Source organism: Eleutherodactylus coqui, chromosome 7 (genome assembly GCF_035609145.1).
Source record: "Eleutherodactylus coqui strain aEleCoq1 chromosome 7, aEleCoq1.hap1, whole genome shotgun sequence".
NCBI classification, from domain to species: Eukaryota; Metazoa; Chordata; class Amphibia; order Anura; family Eleutherodactylidae; genus Eleutherodactylus; species Eleutherodactylus coqui.
Window position 1 is genome coordinate 188851402 of NC_089843.1, and position 20972 is coordinate 188872373.

General features: G+C 41.6%; 1 protein-coding gene across 1 annotated transcript in view; it reads left to right on the plus strand.

The window, feature by feature from the left end:
- Positions 1-11793: 11793 nt before the first annotated feature.
- PSD3 (pleckstrin and Sec7 domain containing 3) overlaps positions 11794-20972 on the plus strand; it is a 562110-nt gene continuing 552931 nt past the window's right edge. The window contains exon 1 of the mRNA XM_066574143.1: positions 11794-12519. Coding sequence (XP_066430240.1) covers positions 11794-12519 — 726 coding nt within the window. The remainder of the gene's footprint in view (positions 12520-20972) is intronic.

Here is a 20972-nt window from a genome sequence, read left to right on the forward strand (position 1 = left end):
GACACAAAATCCTCTCCCGTCTTCCTTAGCAGCTATTTTGTCTCATATCTCCCTGGTGACGACTAAAGCAGAATTTTTAGTCCAATCTTTTACACCGAAAACCATGCAATCAGTAAATCTGCTGCATCTTTCACAAGTCAACAAAACGACATCCATATTCTAAATTTATGACCCAAAGTGTTGAACTTATTGCCAAATACTATCTTTTTTGGTGCAAAACAATAATAAATCCTCCGATTACAAAATGCTCCAAAAATCTGGTGCGATACATCTTAATACGTGTAGCCCAATGACTTCTATTTGGAACATTCGAACAGTGTGCGTTTGCTACTACTGTATGTAGTCTATTCTGTGGACCTAATTAAAAGTCTTGACATTTTACCTGATAATACTGAGAGAAATTATCAGGGCAGAAGGGAGTTTTGTGCTGGCAATGTGTTCAGCTGGGAGAAGTGCTAGGTCTGCACAGGTTTTTAGTCTTTTGAAGTAAATAAGAATATTCCCATTTCCTGACAGTAAACATAGATCTTGAAAATGATGAGGAAAAGGGGCATGCCCTGAACCTGGCTGAAAATGGCTGCCTAAACTCAGAGCTCCTACAACCTGCTGCCTAGAAAAGGGGGAAGCTGCTAAAAGGGGCCCCAAGACCTCTGTGAAACCCAGACATCACTGAAGGACAATCTAGTGGATTCCCAGCCACCAGCCATCACAACCGCCATTACCGTGTGCACAGGACCCTGGTACTTCTGCTAGTCAGAGTGACTTACAAGCTCCCTCTCAACTGACATAACACAACGTTCTCCATATGTTTTTTTATTTTTTTATTTTATTCAAATATGTTTGTAAGTTATAAACATAATAAATGTTGCTATGACTGAGTTTCATATTGTTTCTGCTTTTCTTTTTTTCAGAATTTCTGGTTTTGGAGTGCTTTTGAAGTGTAAAATTTGCTATATCAAAATGCCACGAAAATGTGTAAATTTGCTGAATAATTTGTTACTTTTGTGGTGAAATAACATTTTGATCACAGAAACGCAATCTGATGCCTCTTGTAAAGACTGCCTATCATTATTTTGGTATGAAGGTAGGGGACCAGGATACGTCGTGGGCTCCACATATACACTACCGTTCAAAAGTTTGGGGTCACATTGAAATGTCCTTATTTTTGAAGGAAAAGCACTGTACTTTTCAATGAAGATAACTTTAAACTAGTCCTAACTTTAAACAAATGCACTCTATACATTGCTAATGTGGTAAATGACTATTCTAGCTGCAAATGCCTGTTTTTTTGTGCAATATCTACAAAGGTGAATAGAGGCCCATTTCCAGCAACTATCACTCCAGTGTTCTAATTGTACAATGTGTTTGCTCATTGGCTCAGAAGGCTAATTGATGATTAGAAAACCCTTGTGCAATCATGTTCACACATCTGAAAACAGTCTAGCTCGTTACAGAAGTACAAAACTGACCTTCCTGTGAGCAGATTGAGTTTCTGGAGCATCACATTTGTGGGGTCAATTAAACGCACAAAATGGCCAGAAAAAGAGAACTTTCACCTGAAACTCGACAGTCTATTCTTGTTCTTAGAAATGAAGGCTATTCCATGCGAGAAATTGCTAAGAAATTGAAGATTTCCTACAACGGTGTGTACTACTCCCTTCAGAGGACAGCACAAACAGGCTCTAACCAGAGTAGAAAAAGAAGTGGGAGGCCGCGTTGCACAACTAAGCAAGAAGATAAGCACATTAGAGTCTCTAGTTTGAGAAACAGACGCCTCACAGGTACCCAACTGGCATCTTCATTAAATAGTACCCGCAAAACACCAGTGTCAACATCTACAGTGAAGAGGCGGCTGCGGGATTTTGGGCTTCAGGGCAGAGTGGCAAAGAAAAAGCCATATCTGAGACTGGCCAATAAAAGAAAAAGATTAAGATGGGCAAAAGAACACAGACATTGGACAGAGGAAGACTGGAAAAAAGTGTTGTGGACAGATGAATCCAAGTTTGAGGTGTTTGGATCACAAAGAAGAACGTTTGTGAGACGCAGAACAAATGAAAAGATGCTGGAAGAATGCCTGACGCCATCTGTTAAGCATGGTGGAGGTAATGTGATGGTCTGGGGTTGCTTTGGTGCTGGTAAGGTGGGAGATTTGTACAGGGTAAAAGGGATTCTGAATAAGGAAGGCTATCACTCCATTTTGCAACGCCATGCCATACCCAGTGGACAGCGCTTGATTGGAACCAATTTCATCCTACAACAGGACAATGACCCTAAACACACCTCCAAATTGTGCAAGAACTATTTACAGCAGAAGCAGGCAGCTGGTATTCTATCGGTAATGGAGTGGCCAGCGCAGTCACCAGATCTGAACCCCATTGAGCTGTTGTGGGAGCAGCTTGACCGTATGGTACGCCAGAAGTGCCCATCCAACCAATCCAACTTGTGGGAGATGCTTCTAGAAGCGTGGGGTGCAATTTCACAAGCTTACCTCAACAAATTAACAGCTAGAATGTCAAAGGTGTGCAATGCTGTAATTGCTGCAAAAGGAGGATTCTTTGACGAAAGCAAAGTTTGATGTAAAAACAATGTTATTTCAAATACAAATCATTATTTCTAACCTTGTCAATGTCTTGACTCTATTTTCTATTCATTTCACAACGCATGGTGGTGAATAAGTGTGACTTTTCATGGAAAACACAAAATTGTTTGGGTGACCCCAAACTTTTGAACGGTAGTGTAAGTTGCAACTCTTCCTCAGTTAAACTACGAGAACGGCTGAAAAATTTTAAAAAACTATATATGTCTTTTGCTGTGCTTATGGTTTGGCGGAAGCCTACAAACCATACAGATGACTGCTATTTCTGCTTAACTCCATCCATAAAGGCAGGATTGTCAATGAAGAAAACAAGAACAGTTCAATACCCGAATCTTCCATCTGCTATTCGACCTATTCCGCATTCAGATAGTGTACCAGTTCCTACTCCACCCCAACATTATGAGCTTGAAGTAGAGAATGAAAAAGTGTGAAAAAAGAAGAATCCAACAAGCCTTCCACATCCCATGACCCTGACTTTGAGGTAAAAAATCATACACCGCACAGACTGAGTCAAGTGGAATTGAGTGATCTCATTCGACACCTTGACTTGTCAAAGGAGAAGGAGGAACTTCTAGGGTCAAGACTACAGCAATGAAATCTTCTCCAATGTGATGTCAGGGTCTCACAGTACAGAGAACGTCAGAGGGATCTGCTTCCTTTTTTTTTAGAAGAAAAACTATCCGGTTGTTTTCTGCAACATTAATGGCTTGATGAAATGCTTGAATTTGAACCATGATCCAACTAAATGGAAGCTATTCATAGACTGCTCTAAGCGTAGTTTGAAAGCTGTATTACTTCACAACGGCAACTGTCTTCCTTCTATTCCTGTTGGTCATGCAGCTCACATGAAGGAGACTTATGCAAACATGACAGCCCTCCTCGACTCAATCAAATATGCTGAACACAAGTCATTGCTGTACTCGTAGGGTATTTCAACTGGGGTACACTGAATACTATTGCTTTTTTTATGTATGTGGGACAGTAGGGATAGGAAATCCCATTACATTCAAGCAGACTGGCCTGCAAGAAATCTTACATAGTAACATAGTTCGTAAGGCCGAATGAAGACAATGTCCATCTAGTCCAGCCTGTCTATCCTCCTGTGTTGTTGATCCAGAGGAAGGCAAAAAAAAACCAAGAGCAGAAGCCAAATAGCCCTTTTGGGGAAAAAATTCCTTCCCGACTCCCTAATGGCAATCAGACTGTTCCCTGGATCAACCCCTAATAGTTCCTACCTGCCTGCATACCCGGATTAACAATTAACCTAAGATTTATAACCTATAATATCCCTCCTCTGCAGAAAGACATCAAGTCCCCTTTTAAACTCCTCTAAGGATTTTGCCATCACCACTTCCTGAGGCAGAGAGTTCCACAGTCTAACTGCTCTTACAGTAAAGAACCCCTTTCTATGTTGGTGATGAAACCTGCTTTCCTCTAAACGTAGCAGATGCCCTCTCGTTACCATTGCAGTCCTGGGTATAAACAGATCATGGGAGAGATCCTTGTATTGTCCCCTCATGTATTTATACATAGTTATTTGATCACCCCTTAGCCATCTTTTTTTCTAGAGTAAATAATCCCAATTTGGATAGCCTCTCTGGGTATTCCAATCCCTTCATTCCATTTATTAGTTTAGTTGCTCTTCTTTGAACCCCCTCCAGTACTGTAACATCTTTCCTCAGCACCGATGACCAGAACTGTGCGCAGTATTCCATGTGGGGTCTGACTAGTGCCTTATATAATGGAAGGATAATGTTCTCGTCCTTCACCCCTATACCTCTTTTAATGCACCCCAAGACTTTATTTGCCTTTGCAGCAGCTGACTGGCATTGGTTACTCCAGTTTAGTCTACAATCCACTAGTACCCCCAGGTCCTTTTCCATATCACTTTTCCCTAGCGGTACCCCATTAAGTGTATATTGGTGACATCCATTTTTGCTGCCCATGTGCATAACCTTACATTTTTCAACACTGAACTTCATTTGCCATTTTTCTGCCCAAGCCCCTAGCTTATCTAGGTCCGTTTGTAGCCGTACATTGTCCTCCGTTGCATTAATTATATTGTATAATTTTGTGTCATCTGCAAATATTGATATTTTGCTGTGCAGCCCCTTTATCAGGTCATTGATAAATATATTGAACAGAATGGGGCCTAATACTGAACCCTGTGGCACCCCGCTAGCGACTGTGGCCCAATCAGAGTACGAACCATTTATTACCACCCTCTGCTTTCTATCATTAAGCCAATTCTTTACCCAATTGCACATGTTTTCACCCAATCCGAGCTGATCTTGACTCTACCGAGAAAAATGTCATTGCTGAGCCTCTCGTGGACCCAAAAGATGTTCTTTTTCCACCCCTTCATATAAAGCTGGGTTTACTGAAACATTTTGTCAAAGGTATGAACCAGGAAGGACAGGCATTTCAGTACTTAAGGGACAGATTTCCTAGATTGAGTAATGCAAAAGTTAAGGAAGGTATTTTTGTTGGGCCACAAATTTGACAACTTGTAAAGGATTCTGCGTTTGACCAAGTTTTGGAGGGAAAAGAAAAGGAAGCTTGGCAAGCCTTAAAGGGAGTTATTCATGGATTCCTAGGCAACAAAAGAGATGATAACTACACTCAGTTGGTGATAGTACTTCTGGAAAAATACCATCAACTCGGATGCAACCTGTCCCTTAAAATCCATTTTCTCCACTCCCACCTAGACTTTTCCCCTCCTAGTTGTGGAGCTTTCAGTCATGAACACGGAGAAAGATTCCACCAGGAGATTTCTGTAATGGAACAAAGATATCAGGGCCGTTGGAATGAAGCAATTCTTGCAGATTACTGCTGGTCTGTTTGTAGAGATGCTCCGGAACTCACAAGAGGCAAGCCAAAAGAAAATGATCTCATGAAGTCATGACCTGATTCTCTTCACACTGAACCACCTGACAGGAATTCTTCCATCAATTTAGAACTCTTAGAATGTAAATGTCATTACAAAAAATTTAAAATGCACTTTCAATGTTGTTAGCATATGTAATTAAAATGCATCATTTTCTCTTAATCCGTTAAAAAAACATACTTCCGCCTATTGTATATCACAGAAACTAGAGCTAATAAAAAATTTTCTTTGTCATATTCGTTTTTCTCACCCCCAAATTAGTAAAATTTGACTCATGAAATTAAGGAAACATTCAAAATATTTTTTTGGTTGGCCAGTGATATTAATATTCATGGAGTTAAAGTTAGAGAATTTAAACTTTCCTTGTTTGCCGCTGATGTCAATCCATATGCAAACTCATATTAGCCTCTCTAATCACCAGGTGCTCCTCCAAGATTTTGGTACCCCCTCAGGGTATAAAGTGAATGTGGCCAAGACACACAGGCTCAATTAGCTGCCTTACACTTGAATTATAACTATCGTTGGCAAGCCACTTCCCTTAACAATGCTGGGAGTCCAGATAACAGCTTCATACTCATTGTTGTACTCGTGTAACTTCCCTTCACTACTTTAAGAAATTCACTGTTTATTTCATAAGTGGAACTCCCTCCCTTTTATTGGGGGGGGGGGAGAACCACAATAATCAAAATAACAATACTCCCCAAACCGATGCATCTGTTCAAAATCCTTGGTCAGCTGCGGGTGTTTCAAGCTGCCTTCCTTTGTTTTATTTAAGCAAATAAGCATAGAATTGCGAAGAGTATTCTACTTACTGGTAAGCAAAGGTGATGGCTTAGCGGCCCCGCATGTCATTGAATACTATTGGACAGCTCATCTTTGTCAGATCCTGGCCTGCGTCACTCTTAACGTTTAAACAAGATGGATATAGAAAAACTATGGTTCCGATCCATCCCAGTTCCCTCCTTTGGTTGACCTTCCACATTAAACCAAATACTCCCCTCCTGGGCCCTTCATCCTTTACCAGTGATACATGGTGTACTTGTTCCATGAAGTTCCCATTGGCCTCACCACTCTCTGCCATGACCTCCTTTTTCTACAACCCATTGTCCCCAGATGGTCTTACAAGCAGCATGTCTAGACTTTGGTATGACAGACTACTTTTTCATTTTGTGGATATCATGGACTTCAGGACAAAAGAGTTTCTTCCTTTTAGTACTTTAAAGCAAACCTTTGCACTGCCTTCCTCTACTCAATATCATTATCTTCAAATTAAGCATTTCATGCAGTCTCTTTTTGCAGGTTCATCAGTATCTCTGCTGACAGAGTTTGAGAGGCTTTGTAAAATGGGCACTTCTACTAAGAGTTTGCTTTCAGACATATATAAACTCCTTATCGATCCATACTGTTGGGGTCATTAGGCAGAACTATATGACTATGTGTGAATCCTTCTAGGGGGACAAAGTCTCCCCTTATACTTGGGGTTTAATACATCTTTATGTGTACCCTATAGGGGGAATCAATATAAATTATTGCTTTCCTACACCCCTTTTCTCCTCCATTGGTTGAACACTTATTTACCAGATTTTGTTGGAGATGTGGTGTTCTGGGTGGTACCGTACCCCACCTGTTCTGGGTTTGTCCATTAATCTAGCCTTTCTGGTTAGATGTTAAATCTCTTATATTCAGGGTCCTGAGATATGATATTCCTCTTCACCTTATGTTTTACTTATTCAATGTGCCACCGTTCGAGCTCGGTTAACATGCTTCCAAACTGAACGAAAAGACGATGGACCAAATTTACTAATACTGTCTAAAAGTTAGTGCAAACTTTAATTAGACTGTCCTGTGCCAGATTTATTGCAGTGAGGAGGCCTTCACATTGGTGTGAAAATTGTGCGATATTCTCACAATGTGAGAGAGTAAAAATTAAAGATTATTAAACCGATGATTTTCAATGGTTTCATTCTCATTTGCAATGTTTTCACTTCTGCAATGCTCTGTGAAAAAAAATGGCAACATGTCTTTTCTTTTTGTGATATCGGCCATTGTCTTCAACGGGGCTGGTGGCGGCAGTTTAGCAGTTTTCACATGAAAAAGCCTTGCATCCAGGGGTTTCGCATGCATTGGGAGAGAGCGATCGGGCTATAATTCATGGCCCAATATCGCCCTCACTAGTGTGATGGTAAATCTGGTGCATCTTTATACTGTGTAGTCTAAATTTATACCACCTATTAGGAAGCTTAGTTCAGAATATTTTATGACAGTGTTGCATTTAGGCTACACCCCCTTTTCAACAAAGCCACACCCCTTTTCTCAGAAATGTCTAAAAATACTTTTTCTCCAATGTGTCTAAAAACTGATTATTAATGTGGCTCACACCATGTAACAGTTTTCTGATGTAATGTCCGCCAGAAAATTGTTGAATTTTCAATAGTAAATCTGTACTAATGCATATTGCGATATACAGGGTCTCATATATTAGATACTATAGAATATAATTTTTCATTATTATGTTTTAGCTTATAACAATAAAATAAGCAAACCTACTTAGACTGGTTGCACATTCTCCTAAAATTGATGGCCCATTCTTAAGAGTTTCAGGACTTCCAAGTACTTACCAGCCCAAAACTGATATAAACATTAAAGAGGCTCCAGTACTTGCAAGAGTGCTGCCATTTCTTCAAACTACTTATTGGACCCCAGCTGATTTAATATAAATGGCCCATTCTAAGTATGGACCATTATTTTAGAAGGCTGGATAACTTCTTAAAGGGATTGTCAGACATATATTTTTCCTGGAAAATCATATTCCTATACTGAAAAATAACAAACACGCTAATACTCACCTTTCCAGGTACGACATGTCTCCCATCAACCATTCCGAAAGTCCGCTGTGGTGTATTGTTCAGGCTCTGTCTTTATGGCTGCAGCAGCCTGTGACAATATGAGCTTGGAGCTCTCAGCAGCGGACATGCAGGGAGCCAAGAGAGTCGAGCATTAGCTTGTTTTTTATTTTTCAGCATAGATAATAATATGATTTCACAAGAAAAATGTATATCGGACAACCCCTTTAACTCTCTAACGCTTACTATTTTATTCCTTACTAATTTAAATTGCTCTTTGCACCGTCAATAAATGAACACATTCTTGTTGAGATCCAGTCCTGAGAACCAATACATACCTAACCCTGTTCACAGCTGGGATCCTCAGCGAGCTAAACAAGCAGTAATACAATCTGATACATTTTACCCACAGTGACATAATATAGCAAACTACTGAACTCAAGAGTGATTGTCCAGATTGATCACCATTGCAATACATTCTTAGTCGTGAAAAATATAAGGCTATGGCTACAAAGAGCCTCTGCGTTCAACTCTGCAGCAAATTCTGCATGCGGTATAACTGGATTTAGCTCAAAGTTTGCTGTGCATTTTGCCCATTAAAAGGGGTGAAATCCATGTTGAAAAGCTATAGCATAAATTGATATGCCACAGATTAAAAAGGAACCTGTTGTGTCCCCACAGCAACCCTAAACTAAGTTATGGTACCGTTAGGGGATGTTTTAGGGAGGCAGGTGATGTATTTTTATACTCACCCACTCCTGCAATCCAGAGGTGTTCCCCTCTGAAGATGGCAGGCGGCACGAAATTCTGACCCTTTTCAGGTTCTTGTGCGCATGCTTTTCTATAGACATATGTAGGATAGCATGTGCATGGGACTCTGAAAAGAGTCAGATTTTCGTGCCGCCTGCCGACATCAGAGGGATTATAAAAACACATCACCTGGCTCCCTGTCACAGCATAACTTAGTTTATAATAATAATAATCTTTATTTTTAAAGCGCCAACATATTCCACATCGCTTACATAGACAGGGGGAATACAGAAAGACAAAAGTACAAAAATTTATGGTGCTGTGGGGACGTGACAGGTTCCCTTTAAGCCAGAGTCGAAAATCCAAGTTAAATTCCGCTCTAGATTTTTTAAAGTGGACTATGGATAAAAATTGTTAAAATGTTTACTGATAGTGGAATATGCTGTGTTTTTAAACACGCAATTCCATGGTAGAAAATCATTTGCGTATTTGCTACATGTGAACATACTGTGCCTTTCTGCTGATACAATTTTTTAGCCTTTTGATGTTGTCAAGACTTTTTCTATTTTTCTAACAGCAAGCAGTTTTTACGGCCGGCCGATATATGCTGCCCTCTGATGCATTGGATTCCAATGCATCAGATCACATGGACGTATTCCAAGGCGTGAAAGCGCCGGGCAAATATAGTGCCGGGCGCTTTTACGCCGGGCAGGAAAGATCGGCCTGGAACTATCTTTCCGGGCCAGAATACGGTCGCTGCCATAGACTCCTATGGGAGCTAATGACAGCGGCCGGAGAAGGGAGGTGGGAGGGAGTTTAGCAGTGTGACTGTAAAACTCCCCCCCCCCCCCTTCCCCTATCCACCCTTTGACAGCCCAAGGGGAGGAGAGGGGCAGAGAGCCAGCGAGTGGCAAGGAAGGGGGAGACAGCTTCCGCCCACCCAATAGCATTGTGACCTTGACATATATGCGCCGGGCCCATGCCGTCTGAATGGGCGCACAAACGTTAGATTTGTGCGCCCGATCGCGCATTTAGGGGGAAAAAAAATGCCTACGGCCATGTGAAAAATGCCTACAGCCATTGGTGGGAACATGCACGCTGGCGAGCGTGATATCAGGCAGAGTGTCTTGGCCCAATACCACGCTCTCCTGTGTGTACGTAGCCTTAGTGCAAAATATTGCATGTTCATTGTTTACAGTCTATGAATTCAATAATATATTGAAGTGATTTATATCTAATATTTGCATTGATTGGCCATTACACCATCATCCTTGTAATACATAAGAACTAATTAACCCTTCTATACAGCATCATTCAGTATAACAGATGTAAAAGATAAACACTATAAAGTCAAGAGCACAGACTTTCCATTAATAGTTCTATATGTTCATTTGTTCACTACTGCACCCTTGCCTAAAGACTGTTTCCTCTAAAATTACCATATTGTCCTTAGTGAAACACCCCACCATACTATTGGGAACATATCACTATGTTTATTTGCAGCTATTTTTCATTTTAGGGCTCCTACCCACTAGCAACACAAGTTTGTGCTTTGTGATTTTTGTGCAATGCGATTTTAACATTAGAAAGACCCATTGACATTTGCATTAAAAAAAACGCAGGACATCGCAGCGTTAAAAAAACGCAAGTAGGTAGGAGCCCTTAGCTGGAAATACTTTTTACATTGGTAACTGTTACAGATTTAACTGGGTTTTGCCAAGATATAACGTTATCCTTTATCCACAGGATAGGGAATAACTTTCAGATCGGTGAGGGACACCTACTTAGCCTTAGAATGGGGTTCCCAAAGGCCTTTGCATAAATGGAATGAGAGTCAAGTATGTTCGCTGACACTTTATTCATGGGACTGAGGGTTCTTTCCCACGAGCACATGCGTTTTTACGTTGTCTCGTCGGCACCATGAAATCGCGTGAAAAGACTTTTTTCCGCCAGGGTAATTAGTGTTTTCTCACCCATTCACCCGACCGTTGAGCATAGTTTTTAGTGAAAAAATACGTTGCACCCCGGAAAATCCTCGCTTGGCTTTATTCCTCTGAATGACTTCTAATGCCTACATAATATGAGACACCTGTAAGCTTTTCACAGCCTCCCCGTCCCTTTTTTGCCCTGCTACCATAGGAGTCTATGGGACCTGCCAGTGTATATTGGACAAAACATCATTCCAGAACTGTCCTTTGGTCTGTATTTTGGTCACGTATGTTCCATTTTTCATGTTTTCACGTTTTTACGCGATGTATAATCGCCCATATGAATGACTGCATTGGAAAACAATGCCACAGATGGTTGCGTACATCGGTCATCCGTAAAAATGTGCCGTTTATGCGGTCGTGTGAAAGAGCCCTGATGGACATAGACGAACAATTGAACTCAGCTATCTTTGACAGTCCCATTGAAATAAATGGAGCAGCAATGTGCATGCTCAACCCTTCCCTTGAGGACCTTCGCAACCCCTGTTCTTAGGATCTGTGGGTTACCAGCAGCCAGACCCAAACCCCAAAGATAGCACCTATACTGTGGATAACTTATATCTTAGCAAAACCCCTTTAATTGTAATTATTTGACATAACAAAATGTTCCTTTTTGCTTTAGGTATGAGGCGTTCAGAAGATGTGTATTTCAGGGTGGTCTTGGGAAAGGTTCGATACAGTTCCATAGTAGGATATACAACTGTCTCTTGACAAGTTCATGGTGGGGAAATGGCAGAGCAGCAGCAGACGAAAACTTCCTTCCTCTTCATCCAGCTGAAGTCACCAAGCAAATGTGCTGAGCGATCACAGAAGGCGTGCTGCTTGGCAGAGAAAACTTTGTTAGCTGCAAGCAGAAAGGCATGTGACACTAGGAGGCCAGATTCTCCTGTGAGAGAAGACACACAGGCTGCCTGTAGCAAGCGGGAGGCAGAGGCAGGCAGTTCTGCCCACAGCACAGTGTCATGTTCAAACATCTGCACCGCAATGAGCAATGGCACCAAAGAAAGCAAAAATTCTGCCCAAGGAAACATTGTGTCACTTGCGAAAGCAAAAGATACAACGTATCTTCACAATCAAGGGGTTGGATTATGTAATGAGCTGCAAGAAAATGGAACTTTCAGATCTGATGTGCCAGTGACAAGCCAGTATGTGTCTGATCCAAATTCCTATCCCTCCAAGAGTCACAGCAATGTTTCGAGCAGCTGGAATCTGATGGATCAACGTTACAATCCAGGGGAAGAAAAGATGTGGTGGAAAGTGGAAGTTTTCAACCCCAACACTCCAATTCTCTGTAGAAGTCCTGAGTTTAAAACTTTCCAGGATGCAGTCGTACAGAAATCTGCCACATTAATAGGATTGCATGACAGATATATGGGGCAGCGGTTAGAAGGAAAGAGACTATCGACTAGGTATCCTATGTCAGTTACTACTGCTAACCCTGTCAAACTGGAAAAGGTAAGTCAGATCCTAAAAATATATATACTGTATGTCAATTACATTTAATGCGAAGATTAGACTCCTTATTTGGGCTTATATTAGCAATTGTATCTTGTTATACCAATATTATGCCATTTACAATACAGCATATTAATGCAATGCCTTGAGTCTTTGTATCAGTAATTTACAGCGAAGCTCTGGTTCACAGTCCATTAACTGTGGTGTGAAAACATTGTTTTATTATTGCTATTAGTAGTAGTAATTTATGTCCATCATCACATCACCACAGCGCCTAGGAAGACTCCATTCATAGAACAGCTGGTCATGAACTACGCCTGCAGGGTAGTGGCGGGGTATTGAAGTTACGTGTAGCTCGGTTTTGTTGTACAAATGTTTATATACTGCAGTTCCGTAAGGAAGGAGTTAGGGTACTAATGAGTACCGTTCGCCCGAACGAACGAGCAAACAATGTCACAGTTGCTCGTTCACTCGGGCAGCCAGTTTAGACACACAAATAAATCATTAATGTATTGTTCTAACAGGATCGTTCAGGTCGCTGTACCAGTAAATGAGAACAACTGAACGATTTTTAAAACGAGCGATTAGTGAATGAGCCAATGATGATTTTTATGATTGCATCAATTATAAGCAAGCGAATTATCATTCAATTATTGGCCATATTTACGTTGGACTGTTATCGTTCAAATTCGAATTATCCAGATTCTTTTTCAGGGATAAAACAATTGTGTAGACATAAAAGTGTGTTAAACGAGTTGTCCGGTTAGAAGACTAGATTGCCCCTATAATATAACAAAAAAAGAGTGCTACCTACCCGTCCTCTGCCGCGGGGATCCAGTGCTGTAACTCCACTCTCTTCTTGCTGTGTGTTGTGGAAAATGATGTCACAGGAAGTTCCCGGACCCTTACAGCCAATCAAAGGCTGCAACATCACTGTTCTCAACTCTTAGCGCCAAGGGTGTGAGCACTGATGCCAGAAGAACGGGTGGTGATGTGGCAGCCTCTGGCTGGCTATAGCGGTCAGGTGACTTCCTGTGACGTCATCTCCACAAGAAACACTGGGAGGACAGTGGGGCTACAGTGCTGGATCCCCAAGGAAAAGGAGGGGTAGGTACCACTCTTTTAGTTATAGTACAGGGGCAATGTTGTCTGGTAACCGGGTAACATCTAAAAGTACAACAGGATGTCTTCCTAAACTGAAATGATTTTCCAATAAACAGCACATGTATCCAGGCTGTATCAGTGTCTTTCTATAATACTGTACTATGAATGGTAATGTAATAGGAGCTGGAAGCAAGGATGTAGGTTGGGAATAATGCCATTTGTTGTCCATATGAGCAAGTCGGACTTGCTGTAATCAACTGTTAACATTGCGTTATACTCACAAAAATGCTTTTGTTTTGGTTACATGTTCTAAATGATGTGTTCCTTATATATTCCCCATGATGCGAGTGGGTGTTAACAGCTAACTATGAACTCAGAGGAACATATGACTAAATGCTAGGTCCTGCCTACTATACCCAAGTATCAGTCCACAACAGAGTTTTCCTTCCTCCAATAACGTTACATATTGGTGTAACTGTGTCGTCTTGCATATTTCTTACTTATGCTGTTTATTTTAGTTTGATATTTTCTTTCAGAGTAGGACTGACAGTTGTGTGGCTACATTGTACTACATTTTGTTATTGTTGACAAGTATAGTATCCTCCTTAAATCAAAATCCATGGCCCATTTTGGTAATAGATGAAGCCAGTAGTTAAATCCAATTAATAGCTGATTGAACGATTGCCATTCAGATGTTCATCAATGTTGTAAATGGTTGAATGTTATCTGTTTGTAGGTCTATCTTTAGTTGACATACATAACGTTATATTCCAAGGTACTGTCTGCAGTCTGAAGAGGCAATAGCTTTTGGCCATGCCACGAAAGTGCGTGTTGTAATAAAAACCTAAACTAAATAGGCTTCAAAGACACCTGTCCCTTAAGTCTGACCTTTTACACACCCACCTGTTTGATCCAGAGGAAGGCCCCAGGTGATTGGAAGCAATTTTTCACCCAGGGGAAGGGGGTTGCTTTATGATATTTCTTGTATTAATTAGTGAATAATACAATATTTAAGATACATGTCTTTAAAGGGAGTCTGTCAGCTTGAACATGTTGCAACAGTGTAGCTTCTCAACTGCAGCCTAGCTGCCTCACACACTGAATAAAACTTCCTGTCTGTTTACACAAAGTCCAGTTCTTTCATTTGAATTTTTTGTCTTTAAGCTTGAAACTGTTACATAATTGCTCGGTTCACTATGGTGATTAAATCAATGTCCCTTATTTCCCATAATGTCCAGAGTAGGGCACCTTTTTGCACATTTGGTGAAACTGCCCCAGACTTTGTCATTTCTGCATTCAAGTCTACTCCTTAAAGGGGTTGTCCCGCGCCGAAACGGGTTTTTTTTTTTTTTCAACAGCCCCCCCGTTCGGCGCGAGACAAACCCGATGCAGGGGTTTAAAAAAACAAAACGGATAGTACTTACCCGAATTCCCGCGCTCCGGTGACTTCTTACTTACCTTGCGAAGATGGCCGCCGGGAACTTCACCCTCGGTGGACCGCAGGTCTTCTGTGCGGTCCATTGCCGATTCCAGCCTCCTGATTGGCTGGAATCGGCACACGTGACGGGGCGGAGCTACGAGGAGCAGCTCTCCAGCACGAGCAGCCCCATTCAACACGGAGAAGACCGGACTGCGCAAGCGCGTCTAATCGGGCGATTAGACGCTGAAAATTAGACGGCACCATGGAGACGGGGACTCTAGCAACGGAACAGGTAAGTGAATAACTTCTGTATGGCTCATAATTAATGCACAATGTACATTACAAAGTGCATTAATATGGCCATACAGAAGTGTATACCCCAACTTTGTTTCGCAGGACAACCCCTTTAATATCTGCTATTGCAAGATAAGCCTGGGCAAGGCTCCTTGAGAGGCCCTCCTCGGTAGGTGAACTCCAGATATACCCAAGTACATATTGTGACAGATTTCCTTGTGTTCCCTGCCTGCCCGTAAAGCCAGTGCTCGCTCCTGGAGGAAAACATCAGTTAGTATTGACCTTGACAAAACCAAACTGTCCTGGATAATCGTTAGCAAGAAGTTGGCTGCTCTTCTTACAGATCAAGAGGAACTGTTTGAAAGAACCTGGACACCCTGGTATCAATAGTCCCTTATGAGGTTATAGAACCAAGCTCAGATCCTCCTGTAAATGTTGGCCAACCTATTAGTGCCTCTTTCATTCCCCCAATTTAAAGGGGTTGTCCTACGAACGCAAGTGGGGTTAAGCACTTCTGTATGGCCATATTAATGCACTTTGTAATATACACCGTGCATTAAATATTGGCCATACAGAAGTTATACACTTACCCCCTCCGGTGCTGGCGTCCCCATCTCCATGGCGCCGACCGAAGCCTTCTTCTCCTTCCATTAGACGCGCTTGCGCAGTCTGCTCTTCTGTTCTTCTGGTCTGTTGAATGGGGCCGCTGCGGCGTGCTCGCGCCGCACAGGTCTTCTGCGCATGTCATGGTTGAGCAAGACAGGGAAATCCTAGAAGAAGTGGAAGTGCTGAATCAGCTGTTTTGTCTTCAACCTGATGTCTATGATGAACTTGAGAAGGTTACAGTGAGTCTTCAGCAGGAAGTAGAAGACATTAGTGTGGAGCTTGGTTACCAATGTCAGATGGTGTCCAACTGGGAGAAGAAACAAAAGATGTATGAACAGTGGCTTACAGAGGGGAAGTTGGTGTTTCCTAAAGTTGCAAAAGAAAGGCGTAACAAGCGGGTGCGCACTGAAATACAAGACTGGTATAGCGCCAAGGCAGATGCTGAAAAGAGAACCCGGATACGGGAAAAGCAAAAAGGTGTGTTCCAACAATCAGTGGAAGGAATGGAGTCCTTGTTGGAGAATATTAAGAAAAAGACTGAAGCGCTAAACCTGAAGCTCCCCCTGAAAGTAGTGTCAGAAGAAAGAGCAGAGCTTCAGCAGTTCTCAGAGACGTTGTGCACGAACATTAACCCCTTAGTGACCACCCTATAGTGTTTTTACGTCCTGCAGCTGCAGGAGGTGTATGGAGGGAGGTAGCGCCGCTATCTCCCTCCATACAGTGCGGGCGTCAGCTGTTTATTACAGCTGACACCCGCGGGCAACAGCCGGGCTCGGCCGTTCGGCCGATCACGGCTATTAACCCTTTAAATGCCGCTGTCAATTCTGACAGCGGCATTTAAATCCCCCGAATGCTGTTTGGGGGTCCCGCACGGGCCCCCCACGGTGAGATCGGGGGATCCGTGCAGGTGTCATGGCAGCCAGGGGCCTAATGAATGACCCCAGGGCTGTCTTAGCAGACTGCCTATCAAGCCATCCACACAGGGTGGCTTCATAGACTGCCTGTAAAAAAGCAGTATGACGTAATGCTATAGTATTACATCATACTGCAGGAGCGATCAAAGCATCGCATGTTAAAGTCCCCCAGGGGGACTTCAAAGTAAAGTTAAAAAAAAGATCAATAAAGTTTTTTAAATTGTAAAAAAAAAAAAAAAGTTATAAAAGTTTAAATCCCCCCCCTTTTGCATATCTATTATTAAAAAATCTAAATCATAAAATAAAAATATGTATTTGATATCACCGCGTCCGTAAAAGTCCGATCTATCAAAGAAGTGCATTATTTTTTCTGCACGGTGAACGTCGTCCGAAAAAAAAAATAAAGAACGCCAGAAATGCATTTTTTTAATTGCCCTGTCTCCCAGAAAAAATGCAATAAAAAGCGATCAAAAAGTCGTATGTATTCCAAATTGATACTATCGGAAACTACAGGACATTTCACAAAAAATGAGCCCTTGCTCAACTACGTCGACGGTAAAATAAAAAAGTTATCGCGCGCAAAAAATGACCGCAGAAAATAATTGAAAAAAATTAAATATCTTAAAAAAAAACACAAGTACTATAGCAAAAACAATACTATATAAGTTTGGTATCGTAGTAATCGTACTGACCCATAGAATAAAAATATCAGGTCGTTTTTGTTGCAGTTTGTGCGCCGTAGAAACAGGACGCACCGAAAGATGGTGGAATGTCGTTTTTTTTTCCATTTCTCGTCGCTAAGAATTTTTAAAACGTTTTTCAGTACATTATATGGTACAATAAATAGTGCCATTAAAAAATACAACTCATCCCGCAAAAAAACAGCCCTCATACAGCGACGTCGATGGATAAATAAAGGAGCTACGATTTTTTAAAAGGGAGTAGGAAAAAACAAAAATGGAAAAAAGCCCGGTCACTAAGGGGTTAAATGCTGTAAATCAGATAGCCAAGCGGCTGAAAGAAATGTTCTGAGACCAGAGATGTCTAAAACCCAGTTCAGACAGAGAAGGAAAAAGGTGATCTTGTTAAAGAATCTGAAAGAGTTACAAGTAGTAAAGAATGCCAAATTATGTTTACAAAAGGAGACTACTGAGGCTCGGAAGGCCTCACAAGTGGCCGCAGAAGACTTGGAAAAACTGCAGCAAAAGAATAATGACATAAAAAGGCAAACCCAGAAAGTGAAGAAACAGTTTGTCCAAATAGTAGAAGCCTATCACAAGGATGCTGGCTCCAAGGACCCACTCATCAGTGAACTGCATACTGCCAAGCAAAAGTCAGAGTCAGAGGTAAAGGAACTTTGAAGAATGCTATTGGTTCTAACCGATGACAACACTGTACTAAGAAAAGGGATGGAATTGCTGCAAAGTGAGAAAAAAATGATAGTTATAAACCTGAATAAATTGAAAAATGAAGTGGAGACTGTAGTCCATAACAAGGCCATGCTGGAGCATGAGCTACAAGAGGAACCCGTCAGACAGATAAAAACAGAAAGAGACCCCCGAGGCTGGAGTTTTGACCCTGGAGGACCAGAAGAAGAAAAATGTGATGCGGCCTACGGCCTTCATCAAGGGGGAGGGATATGTAGGGATGTGCTACAGAGGATTGCCTGTAGGGGGCAACAGACAATCAGTCTGATGCCTGAAGGAAGAAGGAAAACACCCACAGGTGTGGTCAGTGATATAAAAAGGGTTGTACCCTGCTGCAACAGAGACAGTGTCTGGCTGAGAGCCAGAGAGTGCTGGGCTGCCAGCCAGAGAGAGTGCTGGGCTGCCAGGCCCAGGGCGACTTCCAGTGTGAGCAGAGAGGTAGCAGGATCCCTGGGGAACGCCTGCCATGCACTAGAGTCTGAAGAGATGGAAGGCCCTAAAGATTGAGGACCAGCTGCGCCCTGGATACCCACAGGTCTGTGCAGAACCTAGGGACTTGTATTGCTGCCTTAATGGAGGATGTACTTGCTCTACCCTATGGACTGTGAAGGGTTAAAGCCATCAGAGACTTTGTTTCATGTATTGATTATTACCCCTGGAGACCCAGTCATCTTTGTGTTGGTTAAAATAGGTGTTAATAAAATGAAGATAAAGAAGTAAAGTGACAGTTTGGAGTACTCTTTAACCCCCGCTGTGTCACAGTGTATTATACACAATGAATAAATGCTAGTGTGAGTAAGTCATTGAAAATCAATGTACTTCTATTGCAGACATAGCCTAGAACACACATTAACCCATTCACCCCTATTGTGTTTCTATGTTAACCATACAATCAATAGAACAATCATAGCAGTAGAAGTATACAGTATAGAGAAATAAGCTATTCAAGTGGTATCAGTATGAAGCATAGGAATAGGCAGGGACCCGGCAGGACACATTAGGAAAGAAAGTAGAGATCCCTTCATTATCATCCCAAGTGGGGGACAAAAATATAACCAAAAAACATCAGCTTGCTCAGCTTGCAATTACCTACAGACCAGTCAACCGCTATAGCCCAGGAGACATCTCTGCAAACAGTTAGTTGAAATTCCAGAATTTTGGCATAAATTAAGCCAACCAATGGGTGGTATAAAGTTATACAAAATTGTATAAAGATGTGCCAAATTTCTCCTTGTTAAATACCATCCTGTTAGTCGCTGCCCACTGTTCAAGCTTTTCTAGATCTTTTTGAATATTCTCTCTCTCTTCCCTAGTGTTAGCTACCCCTCCTAGCTTTGTGTTGTTGGCAAATTTGATCAGTATCCCATCACTTCTCTCCTCCAGATCATTTATAAAAAAGTTGAACAACACTGGGCCTAGGACAGAGCCTTGTGGTACCCCACTTGCTACATTCTTCCACTTGGATGTGCAGCCATTTATGACCACTCTTTGAGTAAGATCACTCAGCCAGCTGTAAATCCACCTAACAGTTGTCTTGTCAATCCCATATTTGGTCATTCTTTCATTGATTTCAATGGCTAAACCCAGCGATCCTCCTGCTCACAGTGACTCTTCCCAGAATGCACCAGAAATATGCAAATTATCTCCTAGAGCTTCAGTTTCTGGTCAGCAGATCACTAGTTGAAGTCCAGTATAGGGACTAAAAAAAGTAAAAATAAGTTAAAGGGAACCTGTCACACCCAGACAGCACCATAAACTAAGTTATGGTGCTCTTACAGGATGTGACAGGGAGATGGTTGATGTATTTTTTATAGTCACCTGCTCCCGTGATGAAATCATACAAAAGAGTTAGAGTTTTGTGTCATGCGGACTTCACTGGGTGACAGTGCTGGATCGTGGGAGCAGACAAGTATTAAAAATACAACACCCATCTCCCTGTCATGTCCCTTAACAGCACCATAACTTAGCTTATGGTGCTGTGGGGTCATGACAGCTTCCCTTTTAAAGTTTTTTTTCTTTCATTGCACACAAAAAAAAAAATCAACAATTTAACCCCTTGAGGACATGGTCATTTTTCATTACTTAATGTTTTTACCTTCCCACTTTCAAAAATAATACCTGTGGCAAAACATTTTTGTGGTCAGGGACACAGCATAGAGCAGATGAGAGTTATCATACTGAATGGCAATTTCAAGTCTAACACCTGTAGCAATCTTAATTCTTGTGGTTACAAGTCCATCATTGGCATTAAACTTTTGTGAAGATTATGTATGGGCTGCCAAAATCCATATATGGCCATATTAAAACTGTCTCTAATTTGTTGGTAAACCCAGAAAGTAGCATGTCAGATTTTGGTAATTCATCTACAGATAGGAATAAAGGGTTGACAACAAGAATGCCTTAGAATAGTTACTGTGGAGGTTGGAACTGTCATAAAGATAACAGTATACAGATGTAGCAAAGTTTAACATGCCTTTTAATGCATTCTGATAACTTTCTGTTATCACAGGGCTTAAACCCACTAGCGTTTTTTTTAACACTGCGATATCGCGGTGGTTTTTTTTAAACTGCAAATGTCAATGGGGCTTTCTATTGTTAAAATCGCATCTCGCCAAAATTGCAGAAGTGCTAACTTGCGATTTTTGTGCGATGTAATTTAACACTTGAAAATTAATGTTTGCGGTAAAA